The sequence below is a fragment of the Panthera leo genome, chromosome C2, assembly GCF_018350215.1.
Source record: "Panthera leo isolate Ple1 chromosome C2, P.leo_Ple1_pat1.1, whole genome shotgun sequence".
In the NCBI taxonomy this organism is placed as follows: domain Eukaryota; kingdom Metazoa; phylum Chordata; class Mammalia; order Carnivora; family Felidae; genus Panthera; species Panthera leo.
The window spans coordinates 8179753-8201151 of NC_056687.1; the positions used below are offsets into that span (position 1 = coordinate 8179753).

At 44.6% G+C, this 21399-nt stretch overlaps 1 protein-coding gene across 1 annotated transcript in view; it reads left to right on the top strand.

Annotated features, from left to right (window-relative positions):
• Positions 1 to 19102: 19102 nt before the first annotated feature.
• Positions 19103 to 21399, top strand: part of VPS26C (VPS26 endosomal protein sorting factor C) — a 45397-nt gene continuing 43100 nt past the window's right edge. The window contains exon 1 of the mRNA XM_042955099.1: positions 19103 to 19683. Within this exon, the coding sequence (XP_042811033.1) occupies positions 19627 to 19683 (57 nt within the window). The 5' untranslated portion in view covers positions 19103 to 19626. The remainder of the gene's footprint in view (positions 19684 to 21399) is intronic.

Below are 21399 nucleotides of genomic sequence, written 5' to 3' on the forward strand. Positions count from 1 at the left end.
CCCCCTTCTCTGGCAGTACAGTAAAGTATTTGGACAGTGCATCCGAATACCTTTGGCTCTGGAACAAGATTTCTTGCTTAATATCCTCCTGGCTCCAGCCTGCAGGGGGACCTCCTTGTCCCTCATTTTCAAAAGCCCCATCAGAAGTGAAATTATTTGCTGCCTGAGAGCGGAACAGAGACGGGGTCCTAAGAATTGCTTTAGGGATTGGTGGACTACTTTGCAGTTTCTTTTTTTTTTTTAAGTTTATTTATTTATTTTGAGAGCGAGAGAGAGAGTGTGTGTGTGTGTGTATGCATGAGCAAGGGAGGGGCAGAGAGAAAGAGAGAGAGGGAGAGAGAGAACCCCAAGCAGGCTATTCGATGTCAGCGTAGAGCCCAACACAGAGCTCGAACAGACGAACGTGAGATCATAACCTGAGCCGAGATCAAAAGTTGGACACTTAACCGACTGAGCCACCCAGGCACCCAAGTCTCTTTATTAATATAACTAATACCTTCACAAATCTCCTGGGTTTCTGATATGCTTGTTTCTGGTATGTTCTACTTTAGGACTGCCAGATTTAGCAAATCCTCAGAAAACACAGGATTTCCAGGTAAGCCTGAATTTCAGATAAACAATGAATGATACTTAGAAGTAGAATACTTGAAATTAATTAATTAATTAATTAAAAGAGAAGTAAAATATTGGAGACACCTTTACCCTAAAAAATCGTTTGCTGTGCTCTCCTACCCCCTTCTCTTCCATCAAATTACAGTCCCTTTGGATCCGATGAAATGGTGGGCTTGGTTACAAAGATAACACCCATATAGTGATGTCTGCCTCTGGACTGGCTCTCACTGCTTGGCAGGAAAACCGAGATATAAAGGTCTTTGTGAAATTAGGAGGCCTCAGTAAAGCCGCCTACCCAGGCTGCCTTTGCCTGGGTTATAGAAGCTTGGGTTTTTTAATTCAGCAAGACTCCAAATTATCAGTTTATGAGTCAAATGAATTGTAGACTCCAGACAGAGGAGATTTCCCAAGAAGAACAAATTCCCCATTCTGTTTCTAGGCTGCCTGGCTTTTTCCCGAGTTCCCCTCTCTTTTGGACTTTTTGGGAAGTGGCAGGAAGCAGCCGAATGTGCCCCAGATTCTGAAATTTTCCAACCATTTTTTCCTAACGTTCTGCCTTGGTCAGCAGGCAGTGTGCCTTCTAATGTAGCAATGGGAACATAGCACCAGATGTCTCACGGCCGTGCGCCTGCCTGTGAATCTTCGTCACTCAACTGCTTAATCAGTTCACCATCTTTTAAGTCCTGTTAGGACTGGAGCCAGCTGCAGATGTCAGAGGTCACGAAATAATAGTCACCGAGGTGGGGATATTAGTTTCCTACTGTTACTGTAACCAATTGCTACACACTTAGTGGCTTAAAACACCACACGTTGGGGGCACCTGGGTAGCGACCAACTCTCGATTTCGGCTCAGGTCATGGTCTCACGGTTTATGGGATCACGCCCTGCGTCAGGCTCTGTGCTGACAGCGTGGAGCCTGCTTGGGATTCTTTCTCTCCCTCTCTCTCTGCCCCTCCCGCACCTAGTGATAAGGGTGACTGAGAAATGTAGACATTATTCCGGACAGATACCTGCCCAGCTAAAATAATTGGGGTTTCTACTGCTATAAAGGAAGAGGAGGGTATCTGTTGGGGGACCCCTAGTAGTCTCCACTGTTCCTGACTAAATTTCTAAGATGATATGTACATATTGGGGTTGAAAATGAACTTAATTCACATGCAACTGTGCTGAGTTCCAGAAGGCAGACAATTTTTACCTGTGACTAGTCTCGTGCAGATCTTTGGAGTAACAAGCATCCTCTGCGTAGCACTGAGACCAATGTTCCCTTAAAAAAAGAGAAAGAAAGAAAGAAAGAAAGAAAGAAAGAAAGAAAGAAAGAGAAACATACATGTAAATACCTTCCAGGGAATAAGAACATGAAATGGAAGTTTGATGATTCCGGAAATAAACACAGGAGACTTTCCTCCAGAACCTAGAGTGAACCAAATGATCTATCAGGTAGCAGTGAATGGGTAATTTGAGTTCTTACTGGACAGAGGTGTGGTGGCTGGAGGAGGTGCATCTCAGGGCCGAAGTGAGGCTCCAGGACGTGGAGAACCAGGAAGTGGGACGGGGTTTGGGTGAAACTGGGACCCTGCCTCCTCATCTATAGGTAGAAGCCCTCCTGCTCTCCCAGCTCACACCCCTTCAATAATCAAGTCACATCGGGGCTAGGCCCTGAGAGGTCCCCTCTTGGCCCACTTCTCTTCTTCTCTCTTACATTATTGCCACAACTGTTGTCCAGTCACCGTTATCTCTTGCGAAGATTTCTACAAACATCTCCTAACTGCTCTCCAGTGTATTCTTCACATTGCCGCCGGAAGTATCTTTCTAGAATGCAAAGCTGATCGGTTCATGTTATAGGTTGAATTGTGTCCCTGCAACGACGATATGTTAGAGTCCTAACCCCCAGGACCTCAGAACGGGACCTTATTTGGAGAGCGGGCCTTTGCAGAGGTGATCAAAGTAAGATGGTGTCATTAGAGGTCCTACAATAATAACTCTTCGTGCTGCTGGAATTGTGTGCTCCACCTTCTTTTCCCTTCTAGGCTGGACGCTACATGAAGGCAAGACCTTATCTGTTGGGTCCCCAGTGAGTCCTCAGGATTTAGCATAATAAATAAATGTGAGACCATTGACCAAATGAATGAATGTATATTTTCCCCATAAATTGTGTATTTCTATTTCCAATTTCACCCCAACTTTTATTTTAAAACTTTGAAACATGGAGTGGAGCTGAAAAAATTATATAGCGAACAGACATATGCCAATTATCTAGATTCTAGAATTAATGTGTGGCTATGTTTGCTTTATCACCTACCTATCCATCTACTAATCTTCCTTATTTGAGTAGGAGTTTGAAATTTAAAAAAAATTTTAATGTTTTTTTTGAGAGAGAGAGACAGACAGACAGAATGTGAGTGGGGGAAGGGCAGAGAGAGAGGGGGACACAGAATTCAAAGCAGGCTCCAGGCTTCATGATGTCAGCACAGAGCTTGGCCCGGGGCTCGAACTCACGAACTGTGAGACCATGACCTGAGCCGAAGTCGGATGCCCTACCTACTGAGCCACCCAGGTGCCCCTGAGTTTGAAAGTATAGATGCCCCCAAGGTCCTTGGCAAAATGTCTGCTCAATTTGGTAGATATCCCTAGGACAGCAGAAAATTCCTGAAAGCTATATCCTAGTCCTTTGTGCTAATGCTATGATCATGTGAGTTTAAAAAAATATATATTTAATGTTTTATTTATCCTTGAGAGAGAGAGACAGAGACAGAGCGTGAACAAGGAAGGGACAGAGTGAGAGAGGGACACAGAATCCGAAGCAGGATCCAGGCTCCGAGCTGTTAGCACAGAGCCCAATGAGAGGCTTGAACTCACAAGCCATGAGATCACAACCTGAGCCTAAGTCAGACGCTCAACCAACTGAGCCACCCAGGGACCCTGATCATGTGGGTTTTTGACTGGAATTTTAAAAGTGGAGCTCTTAGAATTTTCTAGCATTTTCCTTATCCTAGATGTTTACGTATTTCCAGATTAGGTGTATACCTAGGATTAACATCAAAAGTGTTTTGCATGAATATAGAAACTGCCCAGGTAAAGCAGGAAGAGCTCGGTGATGCCAGAGAAGCTAAATCAATGGGGCTATAACTGAAATCGAACAAAGGACACTTCATCTGGAGGATGAATCCCCGGGTGCAGCCGTTGTCCTGCTCAGTCAGGGTCAGAGAGGGTGAACCAAGATGTGGAACTTCCCTACAGGGCTGTGGTGGTACCAGATACCTCCTTGTCACCCAGCCCCCCTGAAATTCCAGGAAAACCCAGTAGTCTCTCAAGGACACCAGAGCACAATCCTGTAGCTGACACAGGAGCCTAGCCTGGGGACCAGGCTGCTGTCATGTTTAAACCTCAGTGAGTCCCGGGGCGCCTGGGTGGCTCAGTCGGTTGAGCGTCCGACTTTGGCTCAGGCCAAGATCTCATGGTTTGTGAGTTCGAGCCCCGCGTTGGGCTCTGTGCTGACAGCTCGGACCCTGGAGCCTGCTTCGGATTCTGTGTCTCTCCTCCTCTCTCTGCCCCTCCCATGCTCATGCTCTGTCTCTGTCTCTCAATAATAAATAAACATTAAAAAAAAAAAAAAAAAAAAGAAACCTCAATGAGTCCCATCCCTGATGTGCTCTTAGACGTTCATGAGGAATGGCAGGGAATCAAGTTAATTTCCGTGATTTCCACCTCCCCCTTCCCCCCCACTGCTCCGCTTCTGACATCACCTTGTTCTATTCTTTTCAGAGTTACTCACTTTACTCCACAGTTCGCATTTGGGGGGGAGGGGCTTGTTTTGCATAAGTTCTAGCTACATCGATTATAACAACTTTTTTAGTGGATTTACACTTTACTTTTAACGGATTTACAAAGTGTTGGGACATGATGGCCCACTGATGTGCTGTAGGGAGTTTGCAGGTGACCCACTGGCAGTGTCTCTGTGGTAGACGACACCCCACCTCATGGCAGGTAGACAGAAAGCAAACAACACAAACGAGGAAAAGACCTGTGTGGCACCAAATGCTCACTCTACACAAGTTGAATTATCGGAAGGCTGTGAAAATGAAATTAATGTAAGAGATGAAACATGTGACTTTAACAAGTTGTCCTTCCTGCATTGCCTTTTTGATGACAAAAGTGCTCATGATTTAGTATTCACCGATTTGCCTATTTGAGAGAGATTTCAAATGTCTCCCCTATAAATGGTAAAGATCTCCCGTCAGGAAGAATACCCAGAAATGAGTAAATTAATCTTGTCTATCACTTAAAAGAAGTCCGTCTTTGGCTTGAGTTAGGAAAGCCAATATAGTCATGGTTTGCTTTAGATCATTTAAATCAGCTCCTGACTCTTGCAGTTGGAAAAATCCTGACTGCCCTTATCAATTAATTCCTCTTCCCTCTTTTAAAGTTTAATGGCTGCAGCTGCTCTGGAAAACAGTGTGGAAGTTCTTCAAAAAATTAAAAATGGAACTGCCCTACGACCCAGAAATAGCACTGCTAGGAATTTACCCAAGGGACACAGGAGTGCTGATTCATAGGGGCACATGTACCCCAATGTTCATACCAGTGCTTTCGGCAATAACCAAATTACAGAAAGAGCCTAAATGCCCATCAACTGATGAATGGATAAAGACGATGTGGTTTATATACACAATGGAATACTACTTGGCAATGAGAAAGAATGAAATCATCCCATTTGCAGCAACGTGGATGGAACTGGAGGGTATTATGCTGAATGAAATAAGTCAGAGAAGGACAGATATCATATATTTTCACTCATATGTCGATCTTGAGAAACTTAACAGAAGACCACGGGGGAAGGGAAAGGAAGGGGAAAAAAAAATAGTTACAGAGAGGGGGGGAGGCAAACCTAAGAGACTTAAATACAGAAAACAAACTGAGGGTGGATGGGGGGTGTGGGGGAGAGGGGAAAGTGGGTGATGGGCATTGAGGAGGGCACTTGTTGGAATGAGCACTGAGTGTTGTACGTAAGTGATGATCCATGGGAATCTCCCCCAAAAACCAAGAGCACACTTTACACATTGTACATTAGCCGATTTGACAATAAATTATATTTAAAAAAAAAGTTTAATGGCAAATATATTTTTTAACTTTCATAGTAAATATTTTAAAGATTTTGGTTTTTTTTTTTAAGTAATCTCTATGCCCAGGGCGCCTGGGTGGTTCAGTGGGTTAAGCGCCCGACTCTTGGTTTCAGCTCAGGTCATGATCTCGAGGTTTTGTGAGATTGAGCTCCACGTCAGGCTGGTGCTGGCAGCTTGAGATTCTCTGTTCCCCTCTCTGTTTGCCCCTTTCCCACTTTCACTGTCTCAGTCTCTCTCAAAATGAATAAAATAAATTTTAAAAAGAGTAATAATCTTTACGCCCAACGTGGGGCTCGAACTCATAACCCCAAGATCAAGGGTCGCACACTCCACTAACTGAGCCAGCCAGGCACCCCTTAGCTTTAATAGTAAATACTTTAAATTTGATGGTAAATACTTTTGAAATCATGCATATTTGTGAGAAGAACCATGCCCTCAATACCCCAGCACAGACATTGTTGACAGTTCAGGGGCATCTCTTTCTCTGCTAGGTTTTCTGTGCTTTTTGTTTGTTTAACCTAGAGACTTAGGTCGCATGTGTTTTATTTGTTTGCCTGTTTTTCACAACTGTGATCATATAGATAAAATTCTGAATCTTTTTAAACTTTGATGTTAACACAACCATTTTCCAATGTTAGCATGTGATCTTCGTAACTATACTTTTGAAGTCAACTTATAGAAGTATAATTTATACAAAACATATCTGCTGTGTGTGTATATATACAGATTTATGAGTTTTTTTTTTTTTTTTTTTAAATTTTTTTTCAACGTTTTTTATTTATTTTTGGGACAGAGAGAGACAGAGCATGAACGGGGGAGGGGCAGAGAGAGAGGGAGACACAGAATCGGAAACAGGCTCCAGGCTCCGAGCCATCAGCCCGGAGCCTGACGCGGGGCTCGAACTCACGGACCGCGAGATCGTGACCTGGCTGAAGTCGGACGCTTAACCGACTGCGCCACCCAGGCGCCCCAGATTTATGAGTTTTAACAACATAGATAACCTGTGTAACTACCTCCCCAATCAAGATATGGATTTTTCCATTGCCTTAAATGTAACCTCCTGACCCTCCGAGGGCAGCACCGCTATGTCACAGCCCCACCCTCCCTGGCCACCTCTCAAACATCCCCTTATCTGTTGTATGTCATATTGATTAGTTTTACCTACTTGGAACTTACATTAAGCATATAGATTTTTATGGCTGACTTCTTTTGCTCAGTGTATCTTCGGGATCCATCCATGCTGTTGCGTGTGTCAGTAGCTTATCCCTTTGTATTGATAGTGTTTTATCGTATGGATATACAACAATTTGTTTATCCATTCACCACTTGGTGAACATTTGGGTTGTTTCCAGTTTTTCTCTATTATGAATAATGCTGCTATGAACATGCAAGTAGAAGTCTTTGTGTGGACATATGTTCTCATTTTCTTGCATAAACACTAGGAGTGAACAGGCTGAGCCACTTATTAATTAGGCTCTTTGTCTTATTATTGGGTTTTAAGAGTTTTTTACACACTCTGATATGTGTACTTAGTCAGATATGTGTACTGTGAATATTTTCTCCCGATGTGTTGCTTGCCTTTTCATTTTCTTAGTGGTATATTTTGAATAGCAGAAGTATAATTTAGCATTTTTCCTTTTGTAATCCATGATTTTTACGTTCAGTCTAAGACATTTTTTGTCTACCCTAATGTCAGGAAGATTGTATCCTATGTGTTCTTTCAAAAAGTTTATCCTTATAACATTCAGGACTATGATTTATTCCAAGTTAATTTTTATGCATGGTGTGAGGTAGGGGTTGCAGTCCTTTTTTTTTCCAAATAAATTTTTCATGATTTTGCAAATATCTAGTTCAAAACCCTATGTTGAAAAAGTTTCTCTTTCCCAATCAAGATTATCTTGGCATCTTTATTGAAATTCATATGATTTTGTTGACTATATATGTATGGGTTTATTTCTGGACTCCCCATTCTATTCCATTGCTGTATTTGTCTGTCTTTATGCCTTGACCATTGCTTTATCCTAGGTCTTAAAGTCAGGCAGTATAAATCCTTCAACTTTGTTCTTCTTTTTCAAAATTATATTTGCTATTCTAGGTCCTTTGCATTATCATATTACATTTTTGAAATGTTTATCCATTTTTTGAGAGAGAGAGAGAGCATGTTGGAGGATGGGCAGAGAGAGGGAGACACAGAATCCAAAGCAGGCTCCAGGCTCTGAGCTGTCAGCACAGAGCCCGACACAGGCCTCAAACTCATGGACTGCAAGATCATGACCTGAGCCAAAGTTGGACGCTTAACCAACTGAGCCATCCAGGCGCCCATCGTATCAATTTTTTAATTAGTTTGTCCATTTCTCAGAAAAGGCTGCTGGACTGTTGAGTGGGATTACATTGAGTGGAAGAATGGACATCTTAATAACACTGAATCTTATACTTCATAAACATGGAATATTTCTCTATCAATTTACAACTTCTCTTTCCAGCATAGTCATGTTTTTAGTGACAGATAATATCTCACCAAATTGGAGGTATAGTTTACCAGATCTGCCCATTTTGTCATTTAGGTTGTTTCCAATTTTTATTATTAATAATTTGCTGTGAACATCATGGCATTTAAAGTTGTGGTTTTTTTTTTTTTTTGTTTTTTTTTTTTTTTTTTTTTTTTTGAGGCACCTGGGTGGCTCAGTTGGTTAAGTGTCCGACTTTGGCTCAGGTCATGATCTCATGGTTTGTGAGTTTGAACCCCATGGCGGGCTCTGTGCTGACAGCTCAGAGCCTGGAGCCTGCTTTGGATTCTGTGTCTCCTTCTCTCTCTGCCCCTCACCAACTTGTGCTCTGTCTCTCAAAAAATAAATAAATGCAAAAAAAATGTTTTTAAGGTTTTTTTTTCAAACCTAGGGTTCTTTTCTTTTTTTGAAAGTAGACTTCACGCCCAGTGTGGAGACCAACATAGGGCTCAAACTCATGACCATGAGCTCAAGACCTGAGCCAAGAGCAAGAGTTGGTTGCTTAACCAACTGAGCCACCCAGGTGCCCCTAGCATTATTTTCTTGAGATAGGTTTACAGCAGTGAAATTACTAGGTCAAGGAATATAGACATTTTAAAGGCTTCGGTATATATTACCAATTTTCTTCCTATCTGTGTTGTACCAATCACATTGCTATCACAATGAATGAATACTCTGTCAATATTGAGTATTTTGCTAATTTAACCTGTGAAGTGGAAGATTCTTTCTGGAATTTCTTTTATTGAAGGTAAACATTTTTCCATATGTCTGCTTACTCCATAATTTCATCTTTTGCAAATGTTACTCATGTCCTATTTCTTAGAGTTCTTCTTGTTTTTTTAAAAAATTACTATTTTATTTTATAGAGAGAGAATGAGCAGGGGAGAGGGACAGAGGGAGAGAAAGAGAGAGAATCTTAAGCAGCCTTCATGCTCAGCGAGAAGCCCAATGTGGGGCTTGATCCCATGACCCTTGTATCACGACCTGAGCCAAAATCAAGAGTCAGATGCTCAACTGACTGAACCACCCTGGCACCCCATTTTAGAGTTCTTACAGATTCAAATGTTATCTCTGCTGGTAGTCAAAATTCCAAGAATGACCCCCACTGACCTTACCCTTGTATGATCCCCTCCATTTAGAGGGTGGGTGGACGCGGGGTATATGATGAAATATCATTCCCAAGATTATGTTATGTTATATGACACCATTAACTTTAAAATTGGGAGATTTTCCAGATCAGCCTAAACTTGTTATCATAAGCCTTTTATTTATTTATTTATTATTTTTAAAAAATTTTTTAATGTTTATTTATTTTTGAGACAGAGAGAGACAGAGCATGAACGGGGGAGGGTCAGAGAGAGAGGGAGACACAGAATTGGAAGCAGGCTCCCAGCTCTGAGCTGTCAGCACAGAGCCCGACGCGGGGCTCGAACTCACAGACTATGAGATCAGGACCTGAGCCGAAGTCGGAAGCTCAACCGACTGAGCCACCCAGGCGCCCCTCATAAGCCTTTTAAAAGCAGAAAGTTGTCCCTGGGAAGGAAGGAAGGTAAGATCGAAAGGAAATTCAAAGAGATTCAAACCACAGGAAGGATTCAACACGCCATTGCTAGCTTTGAAGATGGAGGGGTCCAGTGGAAGGATGAAAGACAGATCTCTACGAGCTGAGAGTGGTCCCTGCTGACAACCAGCAAGTGAGCAGGATCTCAGTCCAGCAACCACAAGAAATGACTTCTGCAAATAACCTGAATGAACTTGGAAGTGAGGCTTCCAGAGCCTCCAGATAAATAGCTCAGCTAACAGACACCTTGATTTCAAGCATGTGTGATCCTAAGCAGAAAACCCAGTTGAGCCCACCCAGACTTATATCTGATAGAACTGTGAACTGGTAAACAAGTGTTATTTCAAATCCCTAAGCTTGTGGTAATTTGTCACACAGCCATAGAAAACTAATGCATCCTCTTTAAACAAGACACGATCTTTGCTTGTCATATTTGTTGCACATCTTTCCCATTCTTTTTATTAGGGGTTTTCTCCCTTTGTGTATAGTAAAAATGTATATACATTGAATTGATTCTTTTGTTTTCCTTTATGATACTATTCTATCAGTCAATCTCCAGTCACAAAGTCTTCCCAAATCTACTCCAGCTCCACAGTTTTTTTCCCCCACAGTTTTTAAAGTTCAATTATATTTTCTAGCTCTTTATGTGGTTTAAATTTTTAAATTAAAATGCCTTTTTATTAAATGAAACATGTATATAATTCTAAAGTCAAATTGTGTGGCATGGAACATTCAAAGAAGTCTAGTAGCTTCCATCCCCACACCCACCCCATTCTGTCTTTTCTCCTTAGGTAAGCATTTACTTTGGTCATCTATTGCTACATCACAAACCATGTCAAAACTCAGTGGCTTGAAGCAATGGCCCTTTTGTTATCTCTCACAGTTCTGATGGTTGATTGAGGCTCAGCTAAGTGGTACTTTTGCTGGTCTTGCTTTGTGTCATTCATGTGGCTGTGGTCAGATAGTAAGAAGGGTGGAATGTTCAAGATGGCTGCATTCATATGTGTTAGGTACTTGGAGGGGACAAGAGGAAGGCTGGTCTTAGTGGTGGGGGACTGGTGCTCTTTTTCCCTCCATATTGTCCAAGGCCTCTGTTTCTCCCTGTAGCTCATCAACATGGTCTCTCCACCAGTGTCTTGGGGCTCCTTACATGGTTCTCAGAGCTCCCAAAGCACAAAAGCATTAAGTTGCTAGGCCTTTTGAAGGCTCAGGCCCAGAACTCCCTCCACATGCTATTTGTTAAAGCAGGTCATATGTGCTAATATCTGTATGACATGGCCCAGGACCCTCACCTCCCCAGTTGCTCATTTCTTGTTGGAATTCTTTTGCTGGTTATTCTTGCTTATTTATCGTTCCAAATAAACTTTATAATCAACATGACTGGTTGCAAGAATAAAGAGTAGATGATATTTTTATTGGCATTGCTTTAAATTGATCAATTAAGCAGAGGACAATGAACATTTTGATGCTATTGAACCTTCTTTTTTTTTTTTTTTTTTTTTAAATTTTTTTTTCAACGTTTTTTATTTATTTTTGGGACAGAGAGAGACAGAGCATGAACGGGGGAGGGGCAGAGAGAGAGGGAGACACAGAATCGGAAACAGGCTCCAGGCTCCGAGCCATCAGCCCAGAGCCTGACGCGGGGCTCGAACTCACGGGCCGCGAGATCGTGACCTGGCTGAAGTCGGACGCTTAACCGACTGCGCCACCCAGGCGCCCCAACTATTGAACCTTCTTATCCAAGAACATGGTATGCCTTTCCTTCCCTTCAAAGCTGCTGTCATGTCTTCTACAAGACTTCACTAGTGTTTCTCAAATAATTTTTCCACATTTCCCGTTAAACCTATGTCTAACTTGTTCTATTATGTCCTAAACTTTTTAATTTCAGTAGGTTTTCGGGGTGGGGGGAAGAGGGTTATGGCAGGATAGCAAAATCTAAATTATCTTTTCACCTAAGTATAAAGCCATTCAGCCTAATATCATTTGTTGAATAATCCTTTGTTCTGTGCAGATTTATGCAATCTTTTACCATCTTTTACCATAAAATTTCATATATACTAACAAATTGGAATTTGTTCTGAGCTACTCTGTCCAATTGATCTTATGCCAAAATGAAGCTGTTTTAACTCTTATTGCTTTACTATGTTTTATGCCTACTAGAGCTCTTTTCCCTACAATTAACTTTTCTTAAAGATATATAAATTCCATTATTTTTAAGAAAAATTGCCATTAAATTTCCTCATTAAAAATTATACTGAGAGGAATTAAGCCTAAAAATTAATTTTATAAGACTGTACATTTTTTAAAAATTTAGATTTCCTGGTCAGAAGTACTGTGCATATCTCCATTTTTCATATTTTATACATATATATATATATATACATATATATATATATTTTATGCTTATTTACTTTTGAGAGAGAGAGAAAGAGAGAGACAGAGTACAAGCAGGGGACAGGCAGAGAGAGAGGGAGACACAGAATCTGAAGCAGGCTCCAGGCTCTGAGCCGTTAGCACAGAGCCCAATGCAGGGCTCGAACTCATGAACCAAGATATCATGACCTGAGCTGAAGTTGGGCACTCAACCAACTGAGCCACCCAGGCGCCCCTATCTTATATTTCTTAATTCAGCTTTGTAGCTTTCTTCATGTAACTCAAACATTTATTACATTCAAATTACTCTGAGTATTTTATATTTTTATTGCTATTGAACATACAATCCTTATTTTCATTTTATTTTCTGACTGGTTACTGCTGTTAAATAGAAATGCCTATTGATTTTTGTATATGTAGCTGTTTTAAAATCTACAGGCACAACACATAAACGGTCAAAAAAGTAACAGTCTTCATTTCTCTGTAAATTAACCTGATTTAGCTCTCCAGCAACCGTTTCTGCTGAGGGTGGGGGAAAAAAAATCAATCTTACTATGTAGTTGGAACTCAGTTGATACTATATTACATTCCATTTTCACATCCCCATTCTCTTTCTTGCCTTCTCTCTGAAATAATTCTATCCGGGATGGGGAGAGGTGGATGGTTCAAAAATGTCATATATCTCAGCCAGTATCCCTGCTGGTGCAGTTTGTAGGCTCCTCCTGGTCCAGCCAACACTATGCTAGAGCGTTTTGCTAGAATAAGCCTGAGCTCTCCCCACTGCCAACTCAATTCGAAGCTCACTCTTGCAGGGTCTTCTAATCCTCTCCTCTTTCACTCAGGCTCTCTGCTTTTTCCTTTCTTTTCATAGCCCAGCCCAGCCCCATCCTCAACCAGGATGGTGACTCCAGAGGACAGGCAGCCAGCCCTCGCCCCCAGATCGGTTTGGCTCTTTCTGTGCCTTTTCCTGTAGATCAGACACATTTATTTCATGTCTTTGGCAAAATGCTCTTTATCACAAATTCGTGATCCGGGGCATAAATCTGGTGGAGGGAGGGTTGGTGGTGGCGTACCTACTAGGAATTACAAGGGATAAAAAAAAATACGTTGGCTAGTATTTCAAAAATAGTGTCTCCTTCTACTATGGGATTCGAACATACAGAAAAGCACAGAGAATAGTATAATAAAGCTCCATGCCCTCATTATTCAGCTTCAATAATTATCAACATCTCTCACCCATGGCCCTGTCCCAACCATACCTGCTCTCTTTTTTCTTCCCTCCTTCGTGGAGTTATTTTTTTTTTAATTTTTTTTTTTAACGTTTATTTATTTTTGAGACAGAGAGAGACAGAGAATGAATGGGGGAGGGTCAGAGAGAGAGGGAGACACAGAATCTGAAACAGGCTCCAGGCTCTGAGCTGTCAGCCCAGAGCCTGACTCGGGGCTCGAACTCACGGACCGTGAGATCTAGACCAGAGCCGAAGCCGGTGCTCAACCGACTGAGCCACCCAGGCGCCCCTTGTGGAGTTAATTTAAAGCAAATTCCACATATCATATCATTTCACATGGCCAAATATTTAAAGCCTTTTCTAATAATTTTTCAGAGGAATCTTTCTTCAGTGTCTCCAAAGGCTTTGGTATGAAGCATTCACACTTCCTTATTTTTAGTCGATTACTGTATTTTTATTTGCTCCTTGACCTAATGTATTTGGGAAAGTTTACTTGAATTTCTAAATAGTTAAAATTTGGCTGGTTTAAGTATCTGGACCATAGTTAGTTATTTGAATATGAGATTTTCTTTGTGGTATAGTATGCAATCAATGCTTCCAGATAACTTGAAAAGATGAATTCCCTGTGATTCCATTACATTTCATTGTACTTAATTATTTAAAATCCTCTATACCTTTATTGTTTATGCACTCAGTCTCTAACAGGTTGTGTTTTGTTAAAATCTTCTACTAACTGTATCTACTAACTGTACATTTATCTTTATATGTCTAAATGTTTTTGGGACACCTGGGTAGCTCAGTCGGTTAAGTGTCCGACTTCGGCTCAGGTCACGATCTCATGGTTCATGAGTTCGAGCCCCGTGTCGGGCTCTGTGGACAGCTCAGAGCCTGGAACCTGTTTTGGATTCTGTGTCTCCCTCTCTCTCTGACCCTCCCCCGCTCATGCTCTGTCTCTCTCCCTCTTAGAAATAAACATTAAAAATTTTTTTAAAAAATATTTTTGTCTATATATTGTTGCCATATGTTACAAGTTGAATTGTGCCCCCACCAAATTCATATGGTGAAGTCCTAACCCCCAGAACCTCAGAACATGATTGTATTTGGAAATAGGGTCTTTACAGAGGTAATCAAATCAAAATGAGGTCATTAGTGTGGGCTCCACTCCAACATGACTGTGTTCTTACAAAAAGGGAACACTTTTTTTTTAATATTTATTTATTTTTGAGACAGAGAGAGACAGAGCATGAACGGGGGAGGGGCAGAGAGAGAGAGGGAGACACAGAATCGGAAGCAGGTTCCAGGCTCTGAGCCATCAGCCCAGAGCCTGACGCGGGGCTCGAACTCACAGACCATGAGATCGTGACCTGAGCCGAAGTCGGACGCTTAACCGACTGAGCCACCCAGGCGCCCCACAAAAAGGGAACACTTAAGGGTGCCTGGGGGGCTCAGTTGGTTACGCGGCTGACTTCAGCTCAGGTCACGATCTCACGGTTCGTGAGTTCGAGCCCCACGTCAGGCTCAGTGCTGATGGCTCAGAGTCTGGAGCCTGCTTTGGATTCTGTGTCTCCATCTCTCTGTCCCTCTCTGGCTCATGCACTGTCTCTGTCTCTCAAAAATAAATACAAATATTTTTTTAAAAAGTGGGGGGGGGGCATTTGGAGACAGACGCACATGTGGGGAGAATGCCAGGTGAGGATGAAGACACACAAAGTAACGCAGTGTGAGGGGTCGCGGAGGAAGACCGCCATCTGCAAGCCAGGGAGATGCACCTGGCGCAGAACCTTCCCTCACAGCCCTTGGAAGGAACTAACCTTCCTGCTGGAAGGACCTCACCCTGCTGACATCTTGTTTTCAGACCTCAGTCTCCAGAACCAAACAAGAGAGAATAATGTTTGTGGTTCCCAGCTGCCCATTGGCAGTACTTTCTGATGGCGGCCCCAGTAAGCTCATGTGCCATACAATTCTCCTATGGCTGTTACAGCGTGTGCCTTCACCATCAAGTTCTCTCAAATCACCTTTGACTGTAAGTCGAACTCTTGCTTGACTTTCACATTTCATTGGCAGTTCTTTGCCCGGTCTTTTCATCAAGACCCTCTGTCCCCTGGCACTAAGCCCAACGTTTGCCGTGTGCACATACGTAGCATGGTGATTGGTGATTGCACATGTGAGCTCTGGATCAAAATGGGTGGCTGCCACTTAGCTGCTACATGGCTTCGGGCGAGTCCACTAACCCTTCTGTGCCTGTTTTTCCCTTTTGTAAGGTGAGGGAGTCATAACTGTACTTATAAGGATGGAACAAATTAAAATATTTCAAGTGCTTAGAACAGTGCCTGATCCACAGCAAGTACTTTATATATATGTGAGTTGTTATGAATCACTTTATAAGGAAAGAAGCACTGAGATCATGTTACAGAGGCTCATAGAAGTTAAGTCAGGAAGCTGGCGTGACAGGATTGTTGCAGGCTGGTTGCCAAGGGGCAGGCCCTGAGATGGAGATGAATGTGCAGGAAATAAATTAAGGAGTGTTCCCCAGATCAACAGGTGTTGGGGGTGGGGTGGGGGTGAAGCAAGCAGGGTTGGGTCGGGCAGAGGGAAAAGTTTAATTGTGATGCAATCACAGGAAGGCTCCCCAGCCAATGGGCGCAGAGTGCTTTAAAATATGTCCACAGATTCTTTGATATTCCCTTCCAAAGGAGCCAAATTCCCCTTCCCTTGGGTGTGGGCTGGAATCAGACTCTCTTCTAACCAATAAAGGAAATGTAAACGTGAGAGTTCAGAGCCTAGGCCATAGAAGGCACTGCAGAGCTCGGTCTGCTCTCCCTGTGGGACTGCCTGGTATGGGAGAAGCTGGCCGCCATGCTGTGAGGGCTCTCAAGCAGCCTGTGGAGAGTGCCACGTGGTGAGGAACTGAGGCCTTCAGCCCATAGCCATGTAAGGGCGCCATCTTGGAAGTGTATCCTCCAGTCCAGTCCAGCCTTCAGAGAACTGTTGACTTGGCTGCAACCCCCTGACACCTTGAGCCAAAACTACCCAGTGAAGTTCCTACCCAGCTCCTGAGTTCCTGACTCACGGACACTACGAGTTCAAAAATGTTTGTTGTGTTAAACTGCTAATTGTTGGAGGTAATTTATCACACAGCAATAGATAACTAATATAGGGATCTTGGGAGCTGACTTGTCCTTCAGAGTCGTTCCAAACTGGGGTGAAGGGAAGAAGTCTTTATGTTCTAAATTGACTAGTCATTACAGGTGGGCTGTCTCCCCCAAATTCCCTCCCCCACCCAAATGACCATGACTTTGGGCAATGCAGTTTTCCTCAGCTAAGGGCAAGCTTTAAAGAGTGAGTTTAGCCGACAACTTTTGAGAGCAATACTCCCAGCAGCTCAGAAACACGTTCCTCAGTCCTAAAAGGTCTGAACAGAGCAGCACAGCCTCCACTAAAAGATGTTTAGTGGTCCGTCTCCTACAGTCCCAGAATGGGCAATACGCTCATTCAGCACAGCTGAAACAAGCATAGTGCCCCATCTTCCAACAAAAGATGCCTACACTTGGAGGCAGGTATTTTCCCCAGAGCTTAATAAAGAGCTGCAGTCAAGTCCTGCTTCCACCAAATACTTCCCCAATCCTCTCTATCTCAGTCGACATGGGGAGGGACAGGAAGGAATAAAAGGAGGCAGTTGGCCTTGCAGAGAGTTCAGCGTTTCTGGTGGGAGGTGACGTAGAGGGGGAGGCTGCAAGGTAATCTCTCCTTGGTATTGGTGGGGACTACTGCAAGGAGAGGCTGGTCTTTCATTGACTCCTTGCAAACCTGTCTGGCCTACATTCTTGATTTATTCCTGCCTGCATTTTCGGAGGGAGCAAGAAGATTGAAGAAAGACAGCAGGGTGGAGAGGAGAGGCCTTGGGGCAGGTTCCAGTCCAGCCCTTTTGTGTGGCAAGGATGTGTATTTCTCATGGGTCACGCGGACTCCGTGGGAGATAAATGGTCTTGAGCCGCCTTGCTGAACCGTCACAAAGAGGCTGGGTGTAGTACTGGGTGCTGGTAGGGGGATGATAAGAAAATATTGAGCTGGAGATAGATCTTCCATGGAAATGCATGGGAGGGAGAAGGCCCACCAGACCTTCTCATACGTGCCCCACGAAAGGAGTTTTGAACAAGGACCAGTTATCAAGACAAGCAGGAATCAATTAAGAGAGAACTTTGGCAGTGGCCAGTTAAAAGATGCTTGCCTCAACACAGAAGCATCCAGGCCTTGAAGAGGATGCTGAAGAAGTGTCTGAGCCAGAAGCATGACTCGTACCTTCCCACTCCCAACTAAGGATCTGGGATCCCACTCATGTCCTGAGATTGGCACTTTGATGTGGTCTGATTTTTAGTAACTGAAACTGACCAGACAGGAGTATGCCCTAAGGTGTAGCTGAGGGATGGAGAAAAGATGCAAAACAACAGTGACTGGAGAAAAATGGACCGTTTCATGTTTGAAAGCCATCACACAGAGAGGGCCCCCAAACTGATTACACTGACAATTGCTGGAACCAGAGCTCTTTGCTCCGCACCAGCATTCCACACAAATTGTGTACAACTTACAAAGAGGAATAAAAACATGGCCTAGCTGACCTCAGGGAATAAGAAATGTTTGGTTGTAAAGTTAAGTAGAAAGCAGGTTTGCAGAGGCAGACAAGTCTAGGATGTGGATCCCTGTGAGAGGTTTCTTTTCCTGTTTCCCTGCATTGTCTACTGAGATTGAGATTTACCAGTTGGAAATGCTAGGTGAGTCTAGTGGAAAGGGATTCATTTCTTGAACTGCAAATAGACTAGTCTGTGATTATCAACTCCCTAATGAATTGTTTTAGAATTGCTGAGTCTGAGTTGCAGGAAGACATCCAAGACAGAGACTGAAGCCCTGAGGGCAGAGAGGAGCTGAAACCGGAGACCTGAATATTGGGAAATACCACCTTGCATCACCCTTCAAAAGCAATTGTAGCTATAGCACCATCAGTGTCGTCCTATAAAATGCCTTAAATTCTCAAGAGGGAGGCACCGGTCACACTAATTCACGAAATCGTTTTACGGAAGATTTCTAACGTCATCCTGTAACCAATGCACATTGAAAAACAAACATCAGAACTAAAGAATTTAAGAACAAAAAGCACTTCTTCACCGCATCAACAAAATAACGAAATGTTACCTGCCTGCTTATTGGCAAAGCCCTCGTTTAAAACATCTACGAGGAATTTTATTCGTCACGGCAAAACGTTTCCTACCACTTTATTGCTGCCCTGCCTGGAGGCCACTCCCCCCAAAACCAATATGTCTTGTGCCTGCTTCAGTCGGCTCCGTCCGGGAATGAAAAACAGACTGGGCAGGTCCGCTTCGGCGCCGAGGTTCCCATCCGCGCGCGCTGCCGGCACCCACGGCCTGCGGGCCGCGCCTCCCCGCATCCTGCGCACCGACATGAATATTCAACCCCCGGTTCCAGGGCGCGCGCCGGGGGAGTACCCACAAGCCCCCGCGGCCCCGCCCAGCCGGCCTCCGGGGACTCAGAGCGGGGCGAGGTCACCTGGTGCTCCCCGAGACCTTGGCCCGCGGCCCAGCGGCAGGGGCGGGCCAGGCGGGCCGCCCGCCAATCGGCGCCTTGCGGGCCGGGAGCGCGGGGCCGCGGGCAGGGGAGGCGGTGCCGCAAAGGCGACGACGCCAGTCTTCAGAACCCTCGGGAGAGAGTGGGGGAGGACTAGAGACGGCGAGAGGCAGGAGACTAGGGAGGGAACTCAGTCCTCAGTTATCACCACCTTAAGGCCAACATAGCGCAGCGCCCCTGGGCCGCACAGCCTGACGGGAGCTTCACTTACCCCGCAAAGGCAGGGCCCGCGCTACGCGACCTCGGCACCACCCCCCACCGCGGGGCACGCCGGGAGAGAGCCGTTTTGGAGGGTATTTCCGGTGTTAGGACAGTCCTTACGGAAAGGGTGGGGCCGGCCCGGTCCCGCCCCTCACGCCCAGCAGGGGCGGGGTAAAGAGTGACAGCCCCTCGGCCCGCGCTAAGGCCCGCCCCTGCACCGGAAAAAGGAAGGCGGGGGAGTCGATCCCGAGAAAGGCGCGAGGTCTCCAGGAAAGACAGCTAGCGGCAAGGGAAAAGGGGCGGGCCCGGGTCGGAGGGGCGGGGCGAGTCGCCTTCCGCTCGGGTCACGCGCGGCAGGAAGTGCTGCCGGCCGCGGAGTACTCGAAATGGGGACCTGCCTGGATATTAAGATTAAGAGAGCGAACAAGGTTTATCACGCCGGGGTAAGTAGGGTGGGCGGGCCTGCAGGTCCCGTCGTCTGCGGGGCCCCGCGCACTTCTGGGTGTGCCTGGGCGGGGCAGAGCGCCCCTCCAGGTGCGTCCCCGCCAGGTGTGTTCCGCGCGCGGCCCGCAGCCCTAAGGAGGGCACCCCGGGCGGAGTCGCCACCGCGTCGGCGGGGCCTGGGGGCCGGAGGGGCCGGCGCCTGGGCTGCAGCGTTTACCGTCTGGCCTCGTGAACATCCGGCTCGGCCTTGGTTCCGGAGCTTGAGCTGTCCAGTGAGGGCCGAGGAGCTCGGTGACCACCTGCCCCGTTCCTTCGCTCCCCCTGCTGTGACTGCAGGGGTCTTACTGAACGAAAAGCAGAATTCGCTTTGAAAGCAGAAATACGCACTTCGGGCCCCGGTCAGCTCTAACACCGTACAGAAGTGACTTATTTCTCCGGTTTTATTGTTTGAATGATCTACAGAAGGAGTAGCATATTAAAATGCAAGCACAAAAAAATAAAAATCTTAATTATGGCACTAACAAGTTTTGTGCCTGCCATTCGCCAATCACTTAATCTCCTCAGTCCTCAGTTGCCTTATTTGCAAAACGAGGGTGATGCAAGGTTCTTGTAGCTCAACCCTACTCTGCAGTAGAATCAGTCACCTTGGGAATTTTAAAGTATGGTAGCCAGGGCCCCACTCCCAGAGATACCATTGATTGTAATGTGCAGCCGGTGTTAAAATCCCAGCTGGCTTGCACTGTGGAACAAACTTGCGAGTAGCAGTTGGTCACATTAATGCAGAGCAGTCTCAAAAAGGATCGAAGACCAAGCAAAGATCATGAACAGATGCTAAACCTTTTGAGTGCAACACAGCTGGGGAAACCTGATATTTACACAGACTCAAATGGTCACCTCCCAGATTGTTAATGTCAAAGGGGAAAAGCTACCTTTATAATGGAGGAATCAGGTTATCAGGACTCCAACGACAACCAACAGTGAGCATCACCTCACTGCCACCACTAGTGACACTGAGGTTTAGTTCTGGCATGATAATAAAGGGTCTGGCCTGATGGCACTGAAAAGCAAAAGCCCTTCGATGTGATATTCCTACCAAAAGGGTTCGACTTAGATCAGCTCGTAAGGAAACAATCAGGCATTTCCAAATTGAGGAACACTCTGAAATAATTGGCCTGGATTCTTCAAAAATGTGAATGTCATGAAAAGCAATTTTTCTAGATTAAAAGAGCCTACAAAGATACGACAACTAAATACAGTGTGTAATTCCTGATAAATAAATTTGGATATAGACTGTACGAAAAATAATTTTGTATGGGTGTTAAATTTCCCGAGTGGGATATTTGTATTTTGGCTATGTAGGAGAATGCTCCACATACTGAAGTCTTTAGGAGTAAAGTGTGGAAATAACTAGATTTTAAATAGTCCACCCACATATTGTGTGTGCGTGGATGTGAGGAGAAGAGAGAGAGCAAGTGGGGCAAAGTGTTAATAATTGAGGACTCTGCTCGAGTCTACCTTGTATTCTTTTTTTTTTTTTTTTTAACGTTTATTTATTTTTGAGACAGAGAGAGACAGAGCATGAACAGGGGAGGGGCAGAGAGAGAGGGAGACACAGAATCTGAAACAGTCTCCAGGCTCTGAGCAGTCAGCCCAGAGCCCGATGCGGGGCTCGAACTCACGGACCGCGAGATCATGACCTGAGCTGAAGTCAGACG